The 27,127-nt window shown below is 38.6% G+C and overlaps 1 protein-coding gene across 1 annotated transcript in view; it reads left to right on the plus strand.

Annotated features, from left to right (window-relative positions):
* Bank1 (B cell scaffold protein with ankyrin repeats 1) overlaps positions 1–27,127 on the plus strand; it is a 218,011-nt gene that overhangs the window by 77,466 nt on the left and 113,418 nt on the right. The window contains exon 7 of the mRNA XM_075981274.1: positions 9,187–9,383. Within this exon, the coding sequence (XP_075837389.1) occupies positions 9,187–9,383 (197 nt within the window). The remainder of the gene's footprint in view (positions 1–9,186; positions 9,384–27,127) is intronic.

Below are 27,127 nucleotides of genomic sequence, written 5' to 3' on the forward strand. Positions count from 1 at the left end.
TTCCCAAATTTCTTGAGAGACATCTTTGAAGCTCAGGCTTACTGTGGTGTTTTTGGGTCACATGATATAGCTTACAGGGAGATTATAGGTTATGTGATACATCTGCTTCAGTTAGAGTGTTGAGTCCCAGCCCTTCCCTTTCTCTTTCAAATAATGGTCAAAATAAAGTTTTCTTCCTTCTGAGTTATCAAGGATATTTTATTCGTAAATAAGGAAAAACTTGATTAAAGAGGAAGGATGCAATGGCATTGGTCCTATATTTTCATAGATGATGAGTACTTAGTTGGGTTGACTTGTGCACAATCCTTGAATGCATGGCTCTGGTGCAGTATGATTAAAGTATGTTTTAAATATCTTTCTGATAAGCACAGGTAAAGATGGTGCTGATGACCCTCAGGCCTCACTTGAGTATCAAGAACGGAATATTTTAGCCACCTACAGAACTTTTGTAATACAACAGCCTAAGCCATGCTCAGCACAAATTTTAGTGGGGACCCAGGGCATCATCAGTGTTTTGTTCCCAAGTGATCTCCATTGACAGGCATGCTCACCAGACCCTCATTGTTCCAAAACAGACCAGTAAAATAATGTATCCTCACACTGGATCTTGAGAAAGAAAAAATATTAGTCTGTCTCTAAGATAGTTAGGAAAATGGTGGCAAGTACAAGTTGTGAACCATTATTAGAATCTGATAAAAACTGTTTAATCAACCAAACTTTTTATAAAGTAACTTTTCTAAAAAGCTAAAATCAGAAGAAAAATGATTACATAATTCTTTATTTGTTTGGTTTCTTTTGTTTGCTTGTTTGAGACAGGGTTTCTTTGTGTAGCCTTAGGTGTCCTGAAATTCACTCTGCAAACCAGGCTATCCTCAAATTCACAGAGACCCATCTGCCTCTGCCTCCCAAGTGCTAGGATTAAAGGTGTGAGCCCCCACTACCTCGGATGATTACATAATTCATCCTTCTTTATTGTTGAGCATTGCCTGGAAAATCAGATACTATTAAAGCTATAACACAACAATTCCCATTTGAAATACAAAAGAACATAATGTAATAAACACAGTAAAATACAAAGATAGATATAAACATGATTCCGTTCAAATGCTGCTGAGCTGTTGTCCAGTTTGTGAACTAGAGTCACCTGGGAAGAAGCAACCTCAGCTGCAATGTTACCTCCATCAGATTAGCCTGTGGGCAAGGCAGTGGGGCCTTTTCTCCATTCGGGTTGGATGTGGGAGGGCCTCATAGTGGGTGGTGTCACCTGGGCAGGTGGTTCCTTTCTTGTATAAAAAGCCAAGCTGAGGAGCAAGGCGGCAAGCAGTGTTTCTTCGTGGTCTCTGCTTCAGTTCCGGACTTGAGTTTCCCACTTTGCTTCCATTGAGGGAGAACTATAAACTGTAAGCTCAAATAAACCCTTTCTCCCTAAACTGTTTTGGGGCATGGTGGTTAGCAACAGAAATAACTTACCTTCTCGCCACTAAAGTTCTATTTCAGAGGCAGCTTCAAAATACCTGCTCCTAAGGAACCCTCATCTGTGTCTCATGTTCATGTTGAATTGATAAGGTTTGGGATGCCCTTGTTTATATAGAGATCCATCTTAAGACAATAAAGGGAAAACCACAGGGCCTTGAGTAAGACAATAGATGTATCTGAGTGTTAGTGAAGCAGGTATAACCCTGAGTGTGTTTCCAGAGCAGGTCTATAATTCAGTGCTGAAATGCTTCATTGTTAAACATATTGTCTGTTTCTACATATTCTAGCTTAGATACAGGGAAGACTGGGATATTGTGAGAACTGTACCCATGGGGAACTGAAAACGTGGTCAACACTGACATTCTTATAAGTCATGCAGTGACCCACAGACATCTGTGTTTACTTAAAAGCAAAAGCTATATTAACGAAGATTCTTATTTTATTACTTTCTCACCCAGTCTGCTTTTAAAAAGGTATTTTAGGAAATTCTAAGTTCAGTTCCATGACTCTTTTCTAAAATAAGTAAAATACTGTTCTAAGCCCATCTTAGTCATTTTGCCCTTGTCTAGACAACAAACTTCCTCATTTGACATTTATTTTTATGCTTTACTCAAAGTAGAGGATAGGTAAAGATAGGGCAGATGTGTACAAGAAGTAAAATCTGCTCCTGTGTTCTCTTACGTTGTAATGATCTGCCTTTGACTTAAAAATGACCTTTATAATGGAGAATTTTCCAAATGGAAAATATTATCCTGCGGAGTAGAATGGCAAGAAACATTTAAACAAACTTGGGATAGTCCTGTACTTTAAGACTGTAGACACGGGAATCATAGGAAGGATTTATGTGTGAGTCTCTAGGATGTGGATCACTGTGGACTGAGAAACTGGTGTAATGGGTTGTCTTCAGCAATTTTCACTGGCATTCAAGATACTAGAGCCGAGAATATCAAAGAGAAACACTAAAATGAGTCAGGATCATTTTAGGCATCTGCTTCATTAGTTCTGATTCATACATGAGCACACCTGGTTAGTCCCTTATCAGACAGGCTGAATACAGCTGTGACAATCTGCAGACGGGGCCAGGACGGCACACTCAGCCAGTGCAACTGCAGCAATGCTTCTGGAGCGCTCAGCTCTCTGGAGTTGCACGCCACTTCCAGCAGCCCACTGCCACAGTCTCTTAATGTCTACATGTTCTACATCGCTCTTCTCAAGTCTGTGTGATGCAGAGTATTTCCTGCCAGAGGTGGGAAGAAATGTCACTTAGCTCACTGTCAAAGTGGGAGATAGTTTAGGAAAAGAGGAACTGTATTATTTTGCCCAAACAAATACATCCACCAAAAATGAGAACTGGCTCAGCTAAACTCAATAAGCAACACCTTTGTCTCCCAGGTGAAAGAGAAAGGAATTCTAAGGCAAAAGAAAACAAAACCACAACAATGTACTATTACGAGCCATAGCTAGCATCTGTGTTTTGTGTTTAATTGTGCCAATCACGAGGTGAAACACCTTACATTAGTTAATTTAATTCCCTACAATGCTCCTGTGGTATTATTTAATCTCTACATCACAGAAGAGATGTTGGGATGCCAGGTGTCAAGTGAATTACAGAAAACGTAGCTTCCTCAGCCACATTAGGGCCGGTGAGCATGTGCACTATGTTGGGTACTTCCAGAGTATTGAGGATCATAGCAGCAGAGAGAGGAGATAGAGATGGATATAGTGACAGAGACAGAAAGATAGGTAGGTAGGTAGGTGGATAGATACATAGAGATAGATGATACATAGGTCTATGTATAAAATACATTAATATATATGAACTATGTGTATATTTAATGGACATAAATATATGAAATGTACTGTAAAAGTCTGTTTTTGTATGTGGTGAGTGTGTGTACATGTGTATGTGTGCATGCCTGTAAATGAGAGTCCACACCTTCCATGGTGTCTCTGTAGGTGTCACAGAACATCCTTTGGTATCACTTTCATTTCCCACCTTGTATATAGGACTCTATGCTGTTCATTACTATGTCCAATAGGATAGCCAGCCCTCAAGATTCCAGTGGTGTCTTTTCTCTGCCTTCTGCTTTACTGCAGGAATGCTAGTTCTGCAGTCACACTTTTCTGTACCCGGCTTATGTGTTGCTGGAGATTTGAACACATGCCCAAACAATTGAGCTTCAAGTTCTTTACCCACTGAGCCATTAGCCTATATTAAATATAGGACATACACATTTATTAGGTGCCAACAGACAAATTCATATATGCCAAAGATAAATATTCTAATCATTAATTCTCCTGAATAACCCAACATTAAATGTTTCCTAATAATTCTCATGTTATACTTTTATTTCATCTTGGCATTATATTTGATACTTCTCCTTAAAGCCTTGTTCAATTCCTCCTGGTACTATTAGCAAGCCAATGACTATCTAGCTTTCATCAGGGCCTTGTTTATTTTATTATATAAGTCATTTAATGTGTTTAAAGAATATCTCAGGTTCCAGACAACAGAAGACCTGAAATAAATACTGAACCCTCCTTGCTAATGGGCTCAGGCACTCCAGCCTTTCACATCCATCCATTCACTGTTTTCCACTATATGTTACTTGGAGTTCTGTGAGATCCATGTATGGGAAAATAAGCAAAGCAATATCCCTGAAAGGCATGGTCCTCAGTGGCCAATCATGTGATCTCAGCCGGTCCGTCTGCTTCCATGCTTCAGCTGTTCCTGGTTATTCCTTTTCTATTCCTTTGCAGTAAACACACCACAGGCACACGTTGGAATTTTATAAATAATATTTTATTTTCATTTATTATCATTTATTAATTGCACAGACTGGCATTTAATTATGATATTTTATACATTGTTCATTTTCAATCCTCTATGACCTTACCTACCTGTTCTTCTCACTGTTCCCCTTCCTCAGTTGTCATAGTTGCCCACAGTTCTTACTTAGGGCTGGGAACCTGTGAGGGTTTTTTTTTCCCCAGTACATATCAGTATATCAACTGGTGTCATTGTTCATGTTTTATTTAGGCTACCTTATTGTTGAGACAGACAGACAGAAAGTGTGTGTGTGTGTGAGAGAGAGGGAGGGGGGGCACATCTAATGGTTGATGGAGCTTACCCATCAGCTAGGCTAAACTGGCCAGCAAGTTCCAGAGGGTCTCCTGCATTATAGGTCACCAATGATTGTATTGCAGAAACAGGCAGTGACACATCTGACTTTGTTTTGTTGTGGTGGTAGCATTAATGGCAGTGATGGCAGCAGCAGGTTTTTTTTTTGTGTGTGTGTGTGTGTGTAGTTGTGTGTTTGGTTGTTGTTGCTACTGATGCTACTGCTGCTGTTTTGCTTTTCTAATGTGCCAGAGATGTTAGGGAGCCACACTCAGGTCCTCGTGCCTCTGTGGCAAATCCCTTACTAACTGAGCCATCTCCCCAGCCCCTTTCCCTATTTCTTTGTATTTAAAACACAGGGAAAACTACTTCCCTGCCACCGAGAGTCTGTGGCATAAAGCAGAAGAATATTAGAATTATTGTAATCCTCACCCACAGCCTTCTACTTTTAGAAATAAAAGAGCTGAGGAGCAGGAAGGTGAAGGAACTGTTTGGAGAGCCAAAGATTTACTGGCTGAGCTGGGATTAAAATCTGCATCACCTGCCTTTTAATCGCTTTCTCGTGTGACTCACTGTTTGTCCCAAAGTGGCCACCTGGCCCCTCACTCTGAGCGAGTGAGTGTTTAATATCCGAGAGAGTCATTTGTGAGAACAAACAGATTACGTGTCCTGCCCTGTCAGCTTCCATACCCTTCTCTCTGTCAAATGTTAAATTAATTCTTACATTTTATAGCTGGACATGCTCCATTTTGTCACTCTACTCACCTAGGTTAAGCTCTTAAAAGCTCCGGTTTGAGTCTGCCAATCAACTTCTTGGCCATCCTTTTTTAGGATTCTCTTAGTTTAAGCACCCTGCATAGACGAGCATACTACGTGACTCAATTCCCTTGCTGCCCAAAACCACATCTGCTTTCTTGAACTTGTAAAAGACATGTCTGATCAGATGTTTCTTTAAAAGATTCCCTCAGAATTTTAAGGACCTTAGTCTTAAATTTCTATTTGGCAAACATTGGCTGAGAGAGCTAAAAATGATAACTGTTCAGCTGGGGGGGGGGGACCCAGCAATTTTGCCATATCTTACTGTAAATTGTAGCTTTGTTTATTTATTCCTTGATAATAAAATTAATACAAGAAACCTTGATTAATTAAATGAAAGCTTGGTGGGAATGTCAGGACATGTGTGTAATTCCAGCACTATATGAAATCCTGTTTTTTAAAAAAACTAAATAACAATTTAATGAAAATTGCTGTGAATAGGAAGAGTTATGTACTAAAATTTATCCAAGCTTCAAGTTTTTGTGTCTTTTGAAGAAATCTATTATTTTTACTTTAAAACATTATATAAACTCTTCATTTACTAAATTTTGTTTGTTTAAGGAAAATAACTAAGAACAAAGGCTAATTGAACCCCTCCCCTGATTAGGATGTATAACTTATATCTGAATGCTGCCCACAGCCAAACAAGAACAAGCAATTCAAAACTCAGTTTCGTTGTTGTTGCTACGTTACTGAGTATATAGTCAGTTTTTGAGAAGGTTCCATAAGGTGCTGAGAAGAAGGTATATTCTTTTATGCTTGTATGGAATATTCTATAGATGTCTGTTAAGTTCATTTGAGTCATAGCATCTATTAGTTCCCTTATTTCCCTATTAAATTTCTCTCTAGTAGACCTGTCCAGTAGTGACAGTGGGGTATTGAGGTCTCCCACTATTAGTGAGTGGGGCTTACTATGTGATTTAAGCTTTAGCAATGTTACTTTTACATATGAGGGTAGCCTTGTATTTGTGACATAGAAGTTCAGAATTGAAATTTACTCTTGTCTTGGCTGGCATTTGTGGTCTCTTAATGCCTGCATCATTCTTGACCAGAACCTTCTGGCTTTCATTGTTTCCATTGAGAAGTCTAGTGTAATTCTCATAGATCTGCTTTTATATGTTACTTGGCCTTCTTCTGTTGTTGATTATAATAAAATACTCCCACACTATCCCATAATGGAGAACATTAAAAGGTTTCTTTGTTTAGGGGTGGACTCACAGATCAGCAGTCCTCTGCATGAGTGGTGGAACAGGAACCAAATCCAGCAGCCAAGGAGCCACTTCTATATCTGTATATATAGCACATATGGCCATGCCCAAATTGGTCCAGTATCTTAAAGGCTTTTGGCTTAAAAAGTTCCCACAGAATTTTTCCTTTGCAGCTCTTAATATTCTTTCTTTATTCTATATATTGAGTGTTTTGATTATTATGTGGTGAGATTATTATTATTCTGTAAGCTTCTTGTATTTTTATAGGCATATCCTTCTTTAGGTTGGGAAAGTTTTCTTCTATGATTTTGTTAAGTATTTTTTCTGTGCCTTTGAGTTGGACTTCTTTTCCTTCTTCTATCCCTATTTTAGATTTGGTCCATTCATGGTGTCCTAGATTTTCTGAACATTTTGTGTTAAACTTTTGTTAGGTTTAACATTTTCTTTGACTAATGAGTATATTTCCTCTATTGTATCTTCAATGCCTGAGATTCTGCCTTCTATCTCTTGTATTATTTAAGTTTCCAATACAAATGATGCTTCTGTAAAAAATTTAATGACAATACATATATAAACAACTTTAAGGAAAAATATTTAGTGATCATATGAACTAGTGTTAAATCCTGAAGATGACTGTCTTAGTTAGGGTTACTACTTCTATGATGAAACACCATGATCAAAGCAACTTGGGGAAGACAGGTTGATTTGGCTTACACTTTCATATCACTGTTCATCTGAAGGAAATCAGAGCAAGAAATTAAACAAGGCAGGAACCTGGAGGCAAGAACTGATGCAGAAGCCATAAAAGTGTGCTGCTTACTGGCTTTCTCTGAATGGCTTGCTCAGCCTGCTGTCCTATAGAAGCCAGAACCACTGGCCAGAAATAGCTCCACTAACGATGTCATGGGCCCTCCCACCACCAATCAATAATTAAGGAAATGTCCCTGGCTGTCATTTTGTTAATGTCAGAGGCATTTAAAATATCAGCAAAAAATCTTTTTGTTTTCTTCCCAAGACAAGGCTTCTCTGTGTAGCTTGGCTATCCTGGCACTTGTTCCATAGACCAGATTGGCCTTAAACTTCTTGACTCTCCCTCTCAAATACTGGGATTAAAGGTGTACATCACCACCACCTGGCTAATGAAAAAAATCTTGATACACATTCACTGTAGTTCTCAAATTACATATAGGCTCTAGATTTATCCATCCTATATTCTGATACTTTGCAATTCTGCCTCTTCCCACTGAAGATAACTACCAGTGAAAAAATATTTTTGAGTATAACCCTGGCAACTACTTACAAGGATTATTCCTGTTTTCTTATAGCCTGTGACAGGCAAGTTATTTATGGCCTCTCCAGAGTTTCTATGGTAATTTTGTCTTAGCTCACTGCCTAGTAAACTATTTCCTAGAAAGCATTATTGTATGCCTCCTATTCCCTACATATAGCTAGGGAGATGGGTCCAGACAAAGCAGATACTCAATAAATATGCTTTGACTTTTAGAAAGGAGAAAACAAAGAAGAGAAAATGCCCCCAGAGACATGCCTACCAACTGATCTTATAGAAGCATTTTCTGAATTGAGGCTCCCTCTCCTCTGATGATTCTGGCTTGTGTCAAGTTGACATAAAGCTAACCAGGACAATGATGATCAAGGAAAGGCACATAGTAGTAATATAGTAGAGTCATGGTTATATCACCTGGTCAGTTTGAATTCTTTGACATTGGACACTCAAGATACAGGGAGGAGCCACTAGACAGTGCTGGCCACTCCTTCCACTGTGTAGAAATAGATTCCCAAGTGAGTTATTTGTTGTTTTTAATATAATATACTAACTTGAGGATACCAAGATAAGTTGTTGATGTTAAAGGATGTATATATTCCTGTAATTAGTAAATAATTAATAAAACACTGAAACTGAATTACGAGGGACTTAGCCTGCCAGACTGACAGGATGCAGGAACCATGACAGGGCATGCGTTGGCAAGAGATGGCACTTGAATATTATATTTTCTAATGTGACAAAGAATGAGGTAACCACGGCATGTGAGAATTTAAATTACCAGATTGATATTTGTATTGTTAAGTTTGACCTGTTTTGATCACTGTAGAAAATAGCCTATAATGAAAGTCATTGCAAATAAATAAAATTTATGAATTGCGTGTTTTCAAGAGAATACATTATTTTTATTGAAAGTCGGTAGAGACCTTAAATCATGTCAATGTTTGCCAATAAAAATCTTACCTTCTAAAATATTTGCAAACTTTGCATATCATACAAGAAAGGCCAAGTACATTTTTTGAAATGTGAACAGTAAAACACTTGTAGTAATTTCAAACCTGCTCCACAATTAAGATTGGCGCATTATGCTAGTGATAATAGTCATTTGTATTTATTTTAAGAAAACAGGAAGGAGTGTCTTCATTGCAATGACAGTCAGTTTCTTACACTTACTGAAGTTCTGCTCAGCTTTCTGGGTGTGATTCTCAAGACTAGGTTGTATTTGGCTATTTCATGGCAGTGCAAATATAATATATTCAACCTTTTATTTCATGTGTCTCCAGATACTCATGCCAGAGAGCTCCCAACACTTCTCCACTGTGCAGCCAAGTTTGGCTTAAAGAATCTGGCTCTTCATCTGCTTCAGTGTTCAGGGGCAACCTGGGCAGCCAGGTTGAAGAACATGGATGGTTCAGACATGCTGCATCTGGCTGAAAGGCATGGTCATGAAGAACTCAGGAAAATCTTGGAAGACATTCTGGTAAGTCTTTCCCTCTGCAGCTTTTTCTTTATGTGTACACGTAATATAAACATGAATATATTGCTGTTTTGAAAACTTTGCCCTCCCACAGCTAGGAACATGGTATCAGACAAAAGCGTCTGTTGCTTCAAAGTTGTCCACTATCTTCAGAACATTTCATAAGGTCCTTGAGCCTCTCCAATTATTTACAGAAGTCTCACCCCACTCATTTGTCCCTCTGGCATCTAGGAACCTTTTCAGTATTGGAGAAGAGACAGCCAAAAGGCAACGAAACTATTTACCTTCATTTCTTTGCTTAAGAATCTGGGCAAGATATTATTAGGTACAAGCAAACAGATCAGTAAGCGCTGGATTAGAGGAAAACATTTTGGCAGTCATTCAGAAAGACTGCTCAATAACAAATTAATTTACATTGCTTGAACTTGTTTCTCTTGAGTGATTCATTTTCTCTCCCTGTTGAGACTCAGTCTCTTATTGTTTCTGTTGAAACCCCAAATTTCAGAACACTCTAGATAGATTATAGTTTAATGAGAAGGCAACAAAAGAAAGACTTTAGAAAGGAATGATATCATCTCAGTAAACAAAGTATGCACACTGTGTTCTCATAATCCAGTTGAGAAGAGCCACTGCTCTGTGACAAAAGAAGTGCATATTTTGCTTCAGAAAATGAATTATTCTTGAGAAAGCACTGGATAAAGTAGAATGTAACAATGATTGTGGCAGAAAATATCTCAAATTTATTTGGGTTCTCACAACTAATATTATTCTATTGCCAATAAGCAGCTAATGTGGAAAGATACAATACTATAAATGGATTCTGGTTATTTTATCCCTCAGCTGATTATCACAGAAATTAATCAAATAGAGTTACAGAAATAGTGACCATTTGTAGTTCCCAGAGAATAAGATGGTAATCAATGAATCATTTACCAGGAGTGTCGAAATATTTATCAGGAACTTGTGAATGCCATCCCCTCTCTGGAGTGTCAATAGAATGTATCTTCATATGTTTAAAATAAACACAGAGCGTGTTAATAAAGCACAGCTTTTCAGTCTGACGCCTTTATCAGAAGCATGCCTCACCTGTATCTGAGTGCACTGTAAGTAGTGACCGTCATACGTACTGATGAGTGCATTCATTTTACTGTATCTTCTATATGAGGTCCTTGATCAAAGGATATGATGTGCATCTCAGGTAAGTCCATATCAGCCTGGCATTACCTGTAATGTCATCGTCTGGTTCTTTCTGGATCTCAAGGTTTCTAAATGCTATTTTCTAATTTTCAGTCTCTGGTGAACTTTAGTTTAACCGTCATTAAATGTAGTTACTTTCAAAGATAATCACCAACTTTCAAGAGTGATATTTCCCCATGAGAACTGCATGTTCCTGCTCGATAGCATTGTAGAACATCCTGATGACTGTCATTATGAAAGACTCTATAGGGCTACAACATAAAGACTGCCAGATACAGGAAGCTGTTTTCTTCTTACATGCTCTTGGTATCTATGCCTCTGCTTCTGTAAGTGTATCACTGGCTTGAAGAGTTTGCTCTCATGGTCTCTAAGGGACTGTTTACTCTGGTATTAGCTTATTACTAACTTTGTAGGGTTCAGCTTAATCCCTGTTGCAGGAAAATTGTGAAGTGACTTTTCTATGCTATTTGCAAGCTACCCCTTTGCCAGAGTGTTTCTAGAACATTTTGTCATTCTACATTAGACCGATAGCAATCTCTGATCATCTTCCCATGACTGAGCATGCGGCGGTAGCTGTGCTTGGAGATGGCAGACTTGTAAATGCATTTTAATGACTGGCTGACTTAAGCTATAATTTTCAAGCAATCAAATTTCCTCTTGCAAATGTGTGGTTAAGTAACTGGAAATATAAACAAGATGTGGTGATACTTGTGGAAAGTGTTTCTTATGATTTACAGGTCACATAAATTATTTCTCTAGTTATCAATTTGGCGTGAACAAATCTAAGAGCCACAGCTCCTTGGCAAATGTATGCACAATAAACCCTATTAGTACTATCTATTCCAAGTTATGTTAGCGGAGTCATTAAGTGTATGTTTAAACTAAGTAGCAAAAATTTTATAGCATCGTATGTTACTGAAATATTTTGCTTCTTAAATATTTATATAACTGTAGTGTAGAGTCAAATTCTAATCTACCACATATATTCACACACATTCTTAAACTATCCTAAAGATTTTGAACTGCACACTGTTCAAGCCTGAAGCTTACATTCCATCAATGGAGCATTTGCTTTACAAAATAAAATTTAAAAAAGAAACCTACTTTTCACTACAAACATATTCTGGCCTTTGCCAGTTTGCTGATTTATTCTATTCATAATCTTTCATCAATAGACATGGTTGATTTTAGGGACTTACGTGGAATTATATTAAGTTTGTTGGGCCATAATCAGTGAGGGGAAAAGAAGCCAATTACTATTATAGAATAATATATAATATAAGCAGACATGTCCTTATCTTGGTGTCAGCTATGTAGAGGCAGAGAAGGAGGAGCAAGAGACGTTCTTAAATCATAGTTTTCCATTTCATGACTTTTTCCTGTGAGAATTCAACATTTGTACTTAGTTTGCAGACACAGATTTTCATTGTAAGTAGCATTGGGGCTTTAATAAAGTTACCGGATTGTCACTGTGATGAAACCCCTAACAGGAAGCATCTTAGGTGGAGGCATTGATTTTGTGTCACAGTTTAAGGACATCAGTCTGTCCTGAGGCAGTGGTCATGGCAGTGGGTGACCCTATGGTGGCAGGAGTGTGCAGCAATTGCTCAGTCTCATCTCAGTGCTCTGGGAAGGAGGAAAAGGAGAATTTCTGTGCCCCACCCCGTTTCTCTCTTCTTTCTTGTTCAGTCTGAAACCCCAGCTCATGAGATAGTGACTCCACACTCAGAATAGATATTTACCCCTCAAATAATTCTTCCTAGAAATGCCCTTAAGCCATATGTAAAAGTATAGCTCCAAAGTGCTCTGAACATTTCATCACCCAGTCACGCTCACAAAGCACAGTGAACCTTCACAGCTGTCTAACACCTGTATTTCTTTCAGGTTAGTGCTACTTCTAGATGACTTTCTCAGTCCCCCATGGACTCCCATGCCCATTCCTATCTTGGCAGCACTAATCATCATTAGCTGGCTATGAAAAAAAAATTACAATATGAAGTTAGGAGTGGGAATTGCTAGGGAGATACGGGTAGAGTTGGAGGAAGGAAGTGGGGGAGTGTGTGATCATACTTCATTATAGACATGTATGAAAATGAAAAGAAATTAAAATTCATGCATGTCTATACATTACAGATGGTCTTAAACAGTAAGCCATGTTTTAGACTCTCACAATGGGAATTTCTTTGGAAGTTGGTCAGACAAAGGGTGAAAGACTTGATGATTAAACCTGCAGCACGATTGCTTAGGAGTTCTGGAGAAAATCCTCGAGAGTTGAAGTAGCAAATAGCAACACTGTACATAACTTAAAACAATGAAAATAACAAAGACCAAGAAATTGAAAGCAAAACTGAAAGCTGGCCTCTAATTGGAAAGAACTTTGAGATTTAAGATGAAGTACACAGCAAACATTGCCGTGTTTAAAACAAAATAATAATAGTACATCTTCAGAATAATTTGTCCCTCCATTAATCCCCATCAGCCAAAAGCCTTTAGCAAAATGCTAGCATTAAAGTCTCAATAAACAAGGAAAATAGATGCTCTGTTACACAACATTAATATAGGCCAGTTCATAACTGGGAAAGCAACAGACACTTATTTTAGGAATAACTTTCAGAAAATATTTTTGACTATGATGATTGCTCATGTTGTTTGGTGTAAATATTAAAAAGCGCTACATTGTAAGGATCCTTTAAGGAATTTTATGAAATAGGAAAAGTGGATTTCCATGTATTGTCAACAGGACTTCTGAATGTAAGCCCGTTGCTCACATCTGCCATGAGATTCCTGTGACTTCTTGCCAGCTAGCAGTCCTGGCCTGTATTCCATGGGTTCACAGCATGTAGGTATATAGGTGGTAGGTGTTTGGGGATGGCCTGAAAGGGAGAGAGGAAGATTCTGTTGTGTCTGATTCTGTTATAGACTCTGATCTTGTCTTCACACTAAATGCCTGGACTAGAAGTGTGGAGGTGTTTGGCCGATGCCTTAGGGCAAAGTAGTAGCTGACAGATGCAAAGAATTTCCTATTCAGTGGCTAGCCTTTGTGCTTGGGCTTGTGACAGTCGCTCTTCCTGACTCTTTATTCGGTCATTCTAAGCACTGAAACTGAATGCTCACATAGTTGACTCCATTTAATTTAGTATGCAACAGTATTATATGCATTTAAATTAAAGCATCACCTTTGATCTCATCTCATCTCTCTCTCTCTCTCTCTCTCTCTCTCTCTCTCTCTCTCTCTCTCTCTCTCTCTCTCTGTGTGTGTGTGTGTGTGTGTTTCCATCATATGTATCTGGAAGCTCACAGTGGAAAACAGCTGACTTCTCACTGACCTGTGCTTGGCCTATATTGACTCCTCAGTGGCTGAGAAGAGAGGTGTTCAATTTAACAACTTGTTGCTCTCACTTATTAGAAGACTTAATCATGTTTCAATAAATTAACTGGGCATAGTATCTAGATTTTTTAAAACCCTGGCATGTGTGTGTATTCATGTTGACATGTGTGTAGTTACATGTATACGTGTGCACGCCAGAGGTTGACATTGGGCATCTTCTTCAATTGCCTTCACTTTACTACCAGAAAACATAGAAGAAAGATGTTATGCCCTTTTTTAAAAAAAATTAAATTTAACTTCAAGATTTTGATGGTATATCAAGAATTGTTTGTGGGGTCTAAACAACCTTAAACACCCCATAATAGTAGATATTTAAAAATCTAGATATTTGTAGACTTTGTCTACTTGGCTAGCTTTGAAAAAATACTATAATTATTTTTTCACACATTTTTCCACAAGTTACATCCTTAATGAAACGTGTATGAGAGATGGTTGAACTCAAACCAGAGAAACTGTAATAGTGATTTCCCCAAATGTTTTATTAACTGCAGGAAACTAATTAAGAAGTGTGTCTATGGGTTGAGCATCATCAGAAAAGCCATTAGGAAAGACATTTCTCGTGCCTATTAACCCCAGTGTGTGAGACAGTTTACAATAATCTCTGAAATATTGTCGGTATTGTTTAACAAAGTCAAGCAAAAACCCCATCTGTAATTGCCAGTAAGAACCACGCATAGATGCCATAACCATTGGTTTCTCCATGTAGCTATTGACAAAAATTATTTACATCTCTCAGAGTTTCTTGAACAAGCTAGTGGTATCTATGTTTTCTCCTCTTCTTACCTGTACAGAGGATGGGACAGTTGGCTGCTGCTACCGTGCATCTCATATCCTGAGCAAAAGGAAATCTTAGCTTTGGGAAAGAGGTCCTGATGCCATTACCAAATGAGATGTAGCTTACAATACTTATTTGAATATTTATTTTGCCTCACCTTTTGGAAACTATTTTCCCCCCAGGAAGATCCTCTCAGTGTATAGTTTAAGCCACTTCCCACGTTTACTCCTGCCAGAGGAGGTAAAGAGCAGCTGAAAGACGCAGACAGCCCCTGCCCAATGTGAAATCAAAAGATATAATAGCTCAGCTCTTAATGTTCATTGAGTCAAATGCCATTGCTGCTGGGAATGCAGCCATGAGATCAGAGGACAAGCAACAATATGATTTTGATTACCTATTGGCTTGGTGGGTAATGATTTCCATGCTTGCTATATTCAAATTAATTGAATAGCATAGGAAACAGGACCATTCACGGAAGTAACAGTGAGAGATCAAATCCATGTTCTTCCAATTCTTATCCAGTACAGATCATTAACACATTGTTAAATAATTTGTCAAGGTTGAAACAGTATCTAATTCTACATAGGCACTTTCTTATCTTTGACATAGTTGCTTCAGATGCCAGCATCATCCCAAGAGTTCCATTCCTGCGCATGGTGGCTACATGACCACTAACCCCCCATGTATCTCTTCCCTTTGCTAAGTCTAGGATTTCTAATTTCTAATGGACTAACTAATCTGCCGTTCTCCTTTCTTTTCTGGCTTCTTTGTATCATTTAGCTCAAGTGGAACTGACAGGATCTGGGGGTGCTATTTAAAGGAGATGTAATTTCAGAATGTAAAAGAATTCACTAAGAGTAATTAAAGCAGTCAGTATTGATAACAGACGGTTAGAGAATTGACATGATGAAACACAATGCTTTTAGCCTTTCAGAGAGAGGCAGGCAATGACCGAGTATTCACCTTTTATTGGAAAAGTTTGATTATTGAAAGTTTTCAGTTAATTGGGCTTATTTTGGCTATATTTGATGTGAGAAGGCAGAAATATGTATCTACTATAGTCTAATGTAAACTTCATATGTACTTTTCTATCAATACTGTAGTAGGGTTTCTACTTTAAATTTATATAAAGATTTCTCCAAGGTCTGACTTCATATTAGAAACAGACTTTTATATTAAAATGAAAAAAATACTATCAAAATAGCATAGCCCAGAGCTGGTATAATATGATTCTCATCTTCTTTTTATGCAGCAATGCCTTCTTTGTGGTACATTTGGATGTAAGATAGTAAATATTATGATTGACTTACTGTGCCCCTAAAAATATTGTATAAATTATTATATAAATGGAAAAAAGGTGGTTCCGATGAAGGTTAAAACTTAGGATTCTTTTACATAAATTAGCTTTTACTTTAGCCCCCAAACCAAGAGTCTCCCTAATTTACATCAAAAGGTCAATTTAGTGACTTATTCAAGTAACATTGTTGAGTAATTATTAGGTCCCAAGCACACTTGAAATTCAAAACAGACCAAAACGTCAGCCTAAAGGAAGGATAGCTTAGCCTTTCCATTTCTGTGCTGAAGCATCATGACCAAAAAGCAAGTTGGGAGGAAATGGTTTATTTCACTCCATATATTAGTTCCATATAGCAGTTTATCGTCAAAGGCAGTAAGAGCAAGACCTCATTCAGGGCAGGAACCTGGAGACAAAGGGGTTCTTGCAGAGGCCATGGAGAGAAGTGCTTGTTAGTTTGGTCTCCATGGCTTGCCCAGCCTGCTTTCTTATAGAATCCAGGACCACATGCCATGGGTGACACCACTCTCAATAGGCTGGGCCCTCTTCCATCAATAACTCATTAAGAAAATGCCTTACAGATCTGCCTACAGACATTTTCTTAACTGAGGTTCCCTCCTCTCAGATGACCTTAGCTTGTGTTAAGCTGACATAAAACTATCCAGCACCAAGCTTGAAAAAACCAAAACAGGGAAATAATATTTCATGTGATAGATCTGATGAAAACTAGCAAATATATAAGGCCAGGATGAAAAAAGACCTCCACCATGTATGGAATAGGATGTAAAAAAAATTGGCATGGGTATTATTTTGAAATAGATAGTGAGGGACGTAATCCTTGAGAAACAGTATTTACACAACCTGAAGCTTTGAAGGAGAAAGCCATGCATGCATATATGTGGGGAAAAGATTTCCAGATAGGAAATTATGTAGCAAATACCAAGATCTTAAAATGGGATGCATGTGACCAAAATCAACAAGTAAACCATTGTTACTAATATCGGGGAAATGGGAGAAGAAAGAAAATACTAATTCTAACTGACTTTTCCCCAGATTTGAATTATTAGTTTGTGGAAACAATGTATACTATGGCTCTATTCAGACACAAAATTCTAAAAATTCTAAGATTCCCCATGAAAATGTAGAAGAAATGATAGCATCCAGTGTGTGTCTGTCTGCCTCTGTCTGTCTGTCTATCTATCTATCTATCTATCTATCTATCTATCTATCTATCTATCTATCTATCTATCTATCCATCTATCCATCCATCCATCCATCCATCCATCCATCCATCCATCCATCCATCCATCCATCCATCCATCCATCTATCTATCTATCTATCTATCTATCTATCTATCTATCTATCTATCTATCTATCTATCTCTGTGTGTAAGAGAGAAAGAAAGAGAGAGATTTATCTATTGGACCTAAATGTTTATTTCCACTTATAAACAGCAAACTGATATTCTTGACTTGAGCCTGTGGCTGAGATTTCAGCCTAAACAAGCAAATTTCTCTCATTATTAGTGCTTAATTTTCTTTTCTCAGTTCTGCCGAGTCCACTTATTCAAATCTGGCTCTCAGTAAAACATCAGTAAGCCAATTAATCCATTTCCTTAATGAGAACTCTCTATTACAAGAATGGGTGGCTGCATAGACTTATATTGAACCCATCAATCTTGCAATTGGAGGCAAGAATGCCAATTATCTAAGCAATCTGGTTCATTACTGCCATATTGGCTACATTGCTAAACAAGCCTGCAGCACAATTCAGTCACTCTGGGAGAGTGAAGCACTTGGAGGGTGACATTTCTTGAAAGCCTATTCTGTGCAAGGCTAGGTTAGAAGTTTATGCATTACCCCCTCCTTCCATGTTTTCACTAGCATTTAAGGAATGTGTACTTAGTTTACACTGGAACAAAGAAAATGTTGGCTCTTCGCAAGTGAGAGAATATAGAAGCCATCAAATGCCTCCAAAGATAGATAACTACCCCAAATGTAAGAACCTACTTACAAGACACTTAAGGTCATGCTCAACTTCCTTAGCGATCAGGGAAATGCAAATCAAGACAATTTTAAGATACCATCTTAAAACTGTCAGAATGGCTAAAATAAAAAACACCAATGATAGCCTTTGCTGGTGGGAATGCAAACTTGTGCAACCACTCTGGAAAGCAGTGTGGCGATTTCTCAGGAAATTCGGGATCAACCTACCCCTGGACCCAGCAATAACCACTCTTGGGAATATACCCAAGAGAGGCCTTATCATACAACAAAAGTATATGCTCTACGATGTTCATAGCAGCATTGTTTGTAATAGCCAGAACCTGGAAACAACCTAGATGCCCTTCAATGGTAGAATGGATGAAGAAAGTATGGAATATATATATATATATATATATATATATATATATATATATATATATATATATATATTAGAGTACTACTCAGCAGTAAAAAACAAGGACTTCTTGAATTTTGCATGCAAATGGGTGGAAATAGAAAACACTATCCTGAGTGAGGTAAGCCAGACCCAAAAAGAGGAGCATGGGATGTACTCACTCATATTTGGTTTCTAGCCATAAACAAAGGACATTGAGCCTATAATTAGTGATCCTAGAGAAGCTAAATAAGGAGAACCCAAAGAAAAACATATAGGCATCCTCCTGAATATTAACCTTCAGCAGGTGATGAAAGGAGACAGAGACAGAGACCCACATTGGAGCACTGGACATAAATCTCAAGGTCCAAATCAGGAGCAGAAGGAGAGAGAGCACGAGCAAGGAACTCAGGACCGCAAGGGGTGCACCCACACACTGAGAGAATGGGGATGTTCTATTGGGAACTCACCAAGGCCAGCTGGCCTGGGTCTGAAAAAGCCTGGGATAAAACCGGACTTGCTGAACATAGCGGACAATGAGGACTACTGAGAACTCAAGAACAATGGCAATGGGTTTCTGATCCCACTGCACGTACTGGCTTTGGGGGAGCCTAGGCAGTTTGGATGCTCAACTTACTAGACCTGGATGGAGGTGGGGGTTCCTTGGACTTCCCACAGGGCAGGGAACCCTGATTGCTCTTTGGGCTGAGGAGGGAGGAGGACTTGATTGGGGGAGGGGGAGGGAAATGGGAAGCGGTGCGGGGAAGAGACAGAAATCTTTAATAAATAAATAAATTTAAAAAAAAACCTACTTACTTATCCATGAACACATCAAGGATAAAGAGAATGGGTTTTGACCTGGCATGAAGGGAGCCAGGATGATTCAAATATAGTAATGAGACCCCCTTGGACATGTCCATTCTGAACCTCTAATCTTCTTGTGTATTCTTTCCTTCATATTCCAAACTTACGTCTACTGAATGCCACTAAAGAGAATGCCAGAATCATCAATATTTCTCACAAACATTTTGAAATGTCTCTTTAGTAGTTCTGCTAAATTCCATATGATAGGAATTAAGTAAAGAGAGATGAATTAAAAACACCCACGCACACACACACACAAAACCCAGTGTTTTTATTTCCATATGAAATCTGCTTGAAGTAGTATCAGATTGCTTTAAGAGTCAAATCATACACAAAGAGAATCTTTGGATTATATCAAGCCCTAGCATCTTCAACTTCCTTGCAAAAACTTTCGATATTTTATTTGCTTTCTGAGTAAATTATGCTCACAGTTAGGTTTTTTTCTAGTTGAAAGGTCACCTATTTGACTTGTAAATATTGTGTTTTTCCTTTCCCATTTAATCTACCTCCTCAAATGAAGATATAAAATAATTTACCACAATTTTTTTCTTAAATTAAGCTAGAACATTCCTTCAGACAGGGATAAATATTTTATTTTTGTCTATCTTTAATTTATTGCATGAAGTCTTTAACTTTAAAAAAAATCATCTTAAGTTCTCATTATCAAGGTATCCTGAAATTCCATTTAACATTTAGCTGGTGTTGGTGGCCTTTCCTGGTACGTATATGCTACTTGGGTATAGGGAAATAACTAAAAAATAAACAAGCGCATTTTAGAAAGTGCCAAATGCTGTGGCTGCTCAAATGCTGTTCGGGAAGGCATAGAACACTATTGACTATCCCGCTAATTATGTGGTAAGTGACATTTCCATGTGAAATTATTGCCAAATATATTGAAGAATTCAATCTAAGTTCAGGTTTTCCTATATTCTATGCAATATCTCTAAGACTATAGAAAAAGAAGCCTTGACTGTGTGCACACCAATTATTCCAGTATTCATGATGCTGATACATGAGGAAAAGAACGCAAGGCCAGCCTGAACTACATATTGAGACCCTGTCCCTATAAAGAGAAACACAGAAAACTAAATGCAAATTTAACTCATTAAAAGAACATTTGCCTAGATTATGGGAAGAAAAATACCCACCATTTTAGATTTTGTAGGTTAAATTAAATCAAGTAATGATTCTTGTATGCTTAATTTTCTACACACATCTTTAACACTATTCATGGCTGGTGCATTACTAAAGTTTCACTGAGTATTAAAAGTATATTGGCAAGGCTTCTAGCAGTGAGACTGGGACACCAACCTAGCCACAAAACTGTCAACCTACGTATAGTCTGTCCTGCCTGCAGCAAAATGTGCTGCAGCAATGATGGTACAGAACTTGTGGAAGTGAACAACTCATGACTGCTCCACAGTATGGGCCAAGCCACAAGAGGGAGCGCACATCAGACACTGCCTAGATGGCCAGGAACCAGAGGCAGGATGCTCAGAGACCCCGGCATAGAACCAACACAACTGGAAAAAGATTAATGAAATGATCCTTAATGATATTCTGCTATACTCATAGACTGGAGACTAGCCTAATCATCAGAGGAGCATCTTCTCGCAATTGACAGGGGTAGATGCAAAGACCCAGAGCCAAACACTAGACAGAGTCAGGAGAACCCCACAAAAGAAGAGAAAGAAGGACTGAAGGAGCCAAGAGGGGTCAAGGACATCATGAGAGCACAGGCCAAAGAATCAACTAAGCAGGACACAAAGGGGCTTAAAGAAACTGAAAGAATAAACATGAATCCTGTATGGGTCTGAACTAGGTCCTCTGCATATACCTTATGGTTGTATAGCCTGGTATAGTCTGGTATTCTGGTGGGACTCCCAAATATCAGAGAAAGGGAGGGTATTTCTCTTTTGCCTATGCTTGGGACCCATTTCTTCCGACTGTGTTGCCACATCCAGCTGTGATATAAGGGTTTGTATCTAGTCTTAATTGTATCTTTTAGGCCATGTTCAGTGGACATCCCTGGGAGACCTGCTCTTTATTTTTTAAAGGGAAATGGAGGAGGAGTATAGAAAGAGGCCGCTTGTTGGTTCCCAGCTGACCAGCTAGCTTAGACCTGAAATAATCAAACAAAAACTATATTAATTAAATCACTGCTTGGCCCATTAGCTCTAGCTTCTTATTGCCTAACTCTTACATATTAATTTAACCCATTTCTATTAACTTGTGTATTGCCACGTGGCTGTGGCTTACCAGGTAAAGTTCCCAGCATCTGTCTCCAGCAGCTCCATGGCTTCTCCTGACTCTGCCCTCTTTTTCCAAACATACAGCCTAGCTTTTCCTGCCTAGTTCTGTTCTGCCCTTGCCGTAGGCTCAAAGCAATTCTTTATTCATTAACCAATAAAAGCAACTCACATACAGAAGTACTTCCCACACCAAAGGAGTTGGTCTTGGAGAATGGGAGAGGGAAGGGAGACTGGGAAAAGTGGACGGAAGGGAAACTGCCTTTGGATATAATATATGAGAGAAGAATAAATGTTGAAGGAAGAGGAAGAGGATGAGAATGGATGAGGCAGAGAAGGAAGATGAAGGAGGTGAAAGAAGGAATTGGAAAAGGAAAAAAGAGGAGGAAAAGAAAGAAGATATGGGAATGAATGAGGAAGAGAAGTAAATGGAAGAAGGAGGAGAAAGAAGGAAGAAAGGAAGAGGAAGGGGAAGGAGGAAGAAGTAGCAGCAGCATAGAGGCAGGAAACAAGTACTGTTAGAGCTGATTTTTTGAGCATACCTGACTTGACCACTGGGTGTCCAGATACTTGCTCACTCTTCACTGGAGGTGCTGCTATAGGAGGTACCTTCATAGGGTTGCCTTGACTGATCTAGGAGAACCTCATCTATCAACCAGGAACCTGACAAGATCAAAATGCCTGCCTTTCCTTTGATTAGAAGCACTGACTTCTGCCTTTAGACTTTAACAGAGGCACTAGCCATTGCTGTACCAGTAACATGACAGACTTGAAATGCTCTACCCCATCAGCTCTCCTGGTGCCAGGTCCTGGGAACAGAAAAGAAAGCACAATCCTATTTTGGGTCTTTACTGTTTTATGGTAACAATCCTCTACTTATATCTTCGTAACAAATGAGGAAACTGAAGGTCTTTGTGTCCCTTACTTGCCAACTAAGACGGTTCTTAATTAACTTTATTATTCCTGTGGGTTCTGTTTCTTTGCTTAGCTCTGACCAATATGTTAATTTGATTTTAAATTTCTTACTGTGAATTTTGATCATAATCGCTTCATGGTACAAAGCTACAGAGATTGTAACATCAGTTTCTAGATTAATCATAACACCTTATAGTTGCAAGTATAACCAAGTAATGAACCCATCACCTGGCGGGGAAAGGGATGGAATAGTAGACATAAAACCAGAGATATGCAAAGCTCTGAAAGATCAAAAAGAGAAGCTGAGAGTTGGGCCACAGGCTAACTAATAAAAAAACTTTCAGCCACTAACATGACTTACAGACTGGAAAAAAAAAAATCCAGAAACACCACTACCACCCAAGCCACTGTCTTGGAACTGTGGCAGGTATCAGGAGCATCAAAGAGGCTGGGTGATGCTTGGATCACAACAGGATCAGTTTTGACATAATCACATAGGTTACATTGGGGGAAGTTGCTATGAAAAATTGCCGGAGCTAGTCTACATGTAGAGAATAACAGACCATGGGTACCCAACTCCAATTAATACATCTACAATGGAACCCTTATACCTAAGTCTCAGAAAACATCTTGGAAGAGGGGTCGATAGATTCTAAGTGCCAGAGGACAAGGGTGTCTGAGAGACAGTATCTTCTATATATGACAGAAAAGTTACACACATAAAATCTCAATAATGCAGTTATAACAATGACAGTACCAGTTGACAAGTTAACACGGATGGAGGAAATCTCACAAGGCCATGCCTAGATGAAGAACTCCAAGAATTCAATTAGTGGAGTAATGGAGAAAGAGAGAGAGAGAGAGAGAGAGAGAGAGAGAGAGAGGGAGGGAGGGAGGGAGGGAGGGAGGGAGGGAGGGAGGGAGGGAGGGAGGGAGGGAGGGAACAGAAGCTCCTATTTACCTGAACTGTCAACCTGAATGGTTTTTGTGTTGGAGGGTGGTAAGAAGACTCGGGTAAATGTAGCAAAAACAGGGCTGAAGACAATTCCTGCGCTGATAAGATCCATGTGACCTGGCTACTAAAGAGTCCCCTAAGTAGACTTTCATTATACAGATTCTTCAGGAGAAGAGCTGAGAAGAACAGAAGCCAAAAGTCTTGCAGAGGTTTATTGAATAATAACAAATCATTTTCCTTTGTGATCTAGTGTAGTTCTTTTGATGGCATCTTTACAATCCTGCATGAATGCTGGGAACCTAATAGGCCCTGTGAGTATAAGGTATACCAGCTCTGATAATTTCATGAAGTGCATGGTAGAGTCAGCCGTAGCACTTCAGGGAACTGGCTAGTAAAATAAAATATTTATAAAATGAGAGTGATACCTATTGATAATTGAAGTACATAATAAATCCCTTATTGGTTTCTTACTCTGAATGCTGGGTTAATCAAAGTATACTGCTAACCGTTCTTGTGGCTAAAAAGATAAGATTTAGTCTCAATGGGATGAGCATAATTTTGAAGGTAGATACAGTGATTGAGGACAAACTTTAAGATTTAGTTCCTGAGACTAAGAATTTTATACTTTCCATCCTTATTTATAACTAGAATATATAGATTCAAAGCTGTGAGGTTGGGTCTTCTCAATCCAACCTAATTGTGTGTGTGTGTATGTGTGTGTGTGTGTGTGTGTGTGTGTGTGTGTGTTATGTATCTTAAAGTGGATTCATAGTCTAGATCTTTTTAAAAGATCTGAAGTAAAACTCATGGAGAAAACTGATAAATTTTGAGGTGTATACATTGAAGCGTGTTTGGTTTTTAGGGTTTGTGTCTCTTACAAAACCATGAGCAATGTTTGTTTATAACTAGTATAAACAAACAAAGTATGTAGATCTTAGGGTTCATGATAATTTACCACCATTTAAAATTGTTACATTTTTGTGTACATGCATGTGTATAAATGTTTGTGACATATAATAGTACATGTTCTATAACATGCATGTGTAGGTCAAAGGATGACTTGGAGTCATGTCTCTTTTTCCGTAACAATGCTTCTAGAACTTGAACTCAAGTTGCCAGGCATGGCAACAAATGCTTTTACATGCTAAGCCATACACCATCATTGGACCTATACGACTTTTAGAGATTTTGACACTTAGGAATTATTTGAACAAAAGCAAATAAAATCCCTACTCCAAACCTTGACGTTTAAAACTCTAATCCAAGAAAAGTCATAATGGTACTTAGGGAACCATGCTGTGGTTCTAGTTGTTATTGTTTCTTTGGTGCTCCCTGGAGCCATATGTGTGCAGGGAGCAGAGTTCCTAGAGAATGTATGGATCGAATGCACGGGGAGAAAGTTGGTTGAGTTGACTTGTATTAAAATGGGAAGGCATTGCAAGGATCTTGGAATAGTATTCATTAGGATAGTCTTATAACTCAGCCATATGCATATGAATCTTAATTATCTGATGGGAAAATCAAAATGTAAGCTCTCCATTAATATCTCTGGATGACTGCTAGTCTGGAGCCTAATACTAAGGATCTGCGAAAGGCAGAGAGTGTTGAGGGATTAAGAGATCCCCTATTATATTTCTGTTTCCAGACATGTGATTTTGTAGTTATCTTTAAATAGCAAGCAAAAACGCCTATTTGATAGTCATGCTGATCAATACAAGGCTCGTACCATTATATTTGATGTTTATTATCTATTAAGTGTAAGCTATTAATGGAGCCCAATAAAGGAGTTAATCATCCTTATACCTCTCTTATTGACAAAGTGGTTCAAGGCAGAGAGAACAGCAAAATGATGAATTGTGGGAAACCAGTCTGACATTTGCTTGTTCATACTGTAGTGTATTGAACCTAGCAAGTCTGAGATCAGGCAGTCTATCATGAAACTGGATTCCATTTGGGAAAGTGTAAGGCAATGAGAACTGTCGTGGTAGGGGGTGAACCCGGAGAGGATTATTCTGGACAAGCTGTGTGGATTCAGGTACTGGGGTACTGAGAACTTGAGGGCTGGCTCTAGAAATCAAGGATAATGATGGACAGTAGGTAGGATTCAAAGGGCACAGTGTGCTGGATGTGATTACTGAGATGTAGCAGAGCAGAAAATGGTCAGAAGTATAAGGGTTAGAACTTCAAAAGGTGGAGTGTTGTGGGAGTTAATCATTAGACTTTTCACCAACATAGTCGCAGGATTCACTGCTGGCTTCCAGCCTTGCTTATGGGACAGCATAATATCTGCAACCAGATTGGAAGAGGGACCACTCTATCTGAATCTTGCAAGGAGCTGCAACTAGATGCACTAAATGCAGAAGTCACCAGTATCACCATTGAAAATAAAAGATGACCTCAGAAGCCACCCTACCTCCTGATGCAGGAAAGGTAGCTGCTGGTCTAAAATGCTTTGTTCACTTACCAGCAAACATAGCTAAGAGTTTCATGTCTGGCTTGTGATCTTCCCCAAAGTCCGTATTCCACACAAATAAATAAGAAACCTGGATGTGTTTTATGGGAGAACAGACAAGTCCTATGTTTTATGCTGTATTTCAGTTTATAGTAAATGATGCCACTGCTTGGATACAAATTATGATCTATTTTGAGTGCAACACAAGAGTGCACAAATCAGACTTGTTTCTACGTGATGACCAGACTCAGGACTTTGAAATCCCAAGTCTACCCTGATTATAGAGCTTCGTTAAATGCACGTTGGCTTTTTCCACGAGAACACTGAGCATTGTCAAGCACACTGCATGGGCACAGATGTTCTCACTGCCACCCTATCTTTACTATGGACTAGCACATACAGTTGTCCTCCTCCTAAATATAGAGAGCAGAGCTCTGTCAGGTGCATGGCCTGATGGCTTTTAGGATTCTGTTCTGACATACCATCACATTTTGTATACGCTTGTGTTACAAAGGATATCATTTCTTGCCTAATGTCTGTGATCTTGAAATGGAGCTCCATTCAGAACTCATGGCTGCAGGTAGAGTGTAAAATTTACAATAGGAAAATGTCTGTGGCATGATTTACAAATACAGCTCTCAAATCCACTATATTGGTCAGATTGGAATGACTACTGCAAATACATGGACTAAGTCCCATTGGGTAGCGAGGCCTAGAGCAGGAGGCCTTAGGGAACAGAGCCAACAGAAGCAGTCCTTCCTGGTGGTTGACAGCACCTGCAGCAAAGGGGCGGGGCTTACTGGGCTACCCAAAGTACCATAATAAAGAGGGGCAGAGCATTTTCACCTGATCATCATCTAACAAACCAGAACTCAGCTTTTTTTGTGTGCTCTTTAAGGTCCTTACCCTTGTGAGTTGCAGGTAGAGTAAATATTAATGCCTTTATATGTGTGTATATGAATGTTTTTACTTTTATAGCTTTTCCCTGTGAGTTTACAGTCTAAATTTTTCTAAAATGTTTTTAAATTTTCATTTTATATTTCCTAATGTAATTCCATTTCTTTAAACACTTACACACACACACAAACACAAACACAGACACACACACTAATTTGTAGCATCAGAATATAAGTGACTACAATTTACAAAACACACTATCAGTGCCCTGTCCAGAAAACACAACTAGATGCCCTTCTAACAGTTAAACTAGAGGTGAAAATTACATGCTATTAATGTATTGAAGTCATAAAACAATATTTTTTTCACTTATGGGATATC

This window comes from Microtus pennsylvanicus, chromosome 7 (assembly GCF_037038515.1).
Source record: "Microtus pennsylvanicus isolate mMicPen1 chromosome 7, mMicPen1.hap1, whole genome shotgun sequence".
In the NCBI taxonomy this organism is placed as follows: Eukaryota; Metazoa; Chordata; class Mammalia; order Rodentia; family Cricetidae; genus Microtus; species Microtus pennsylvanicus.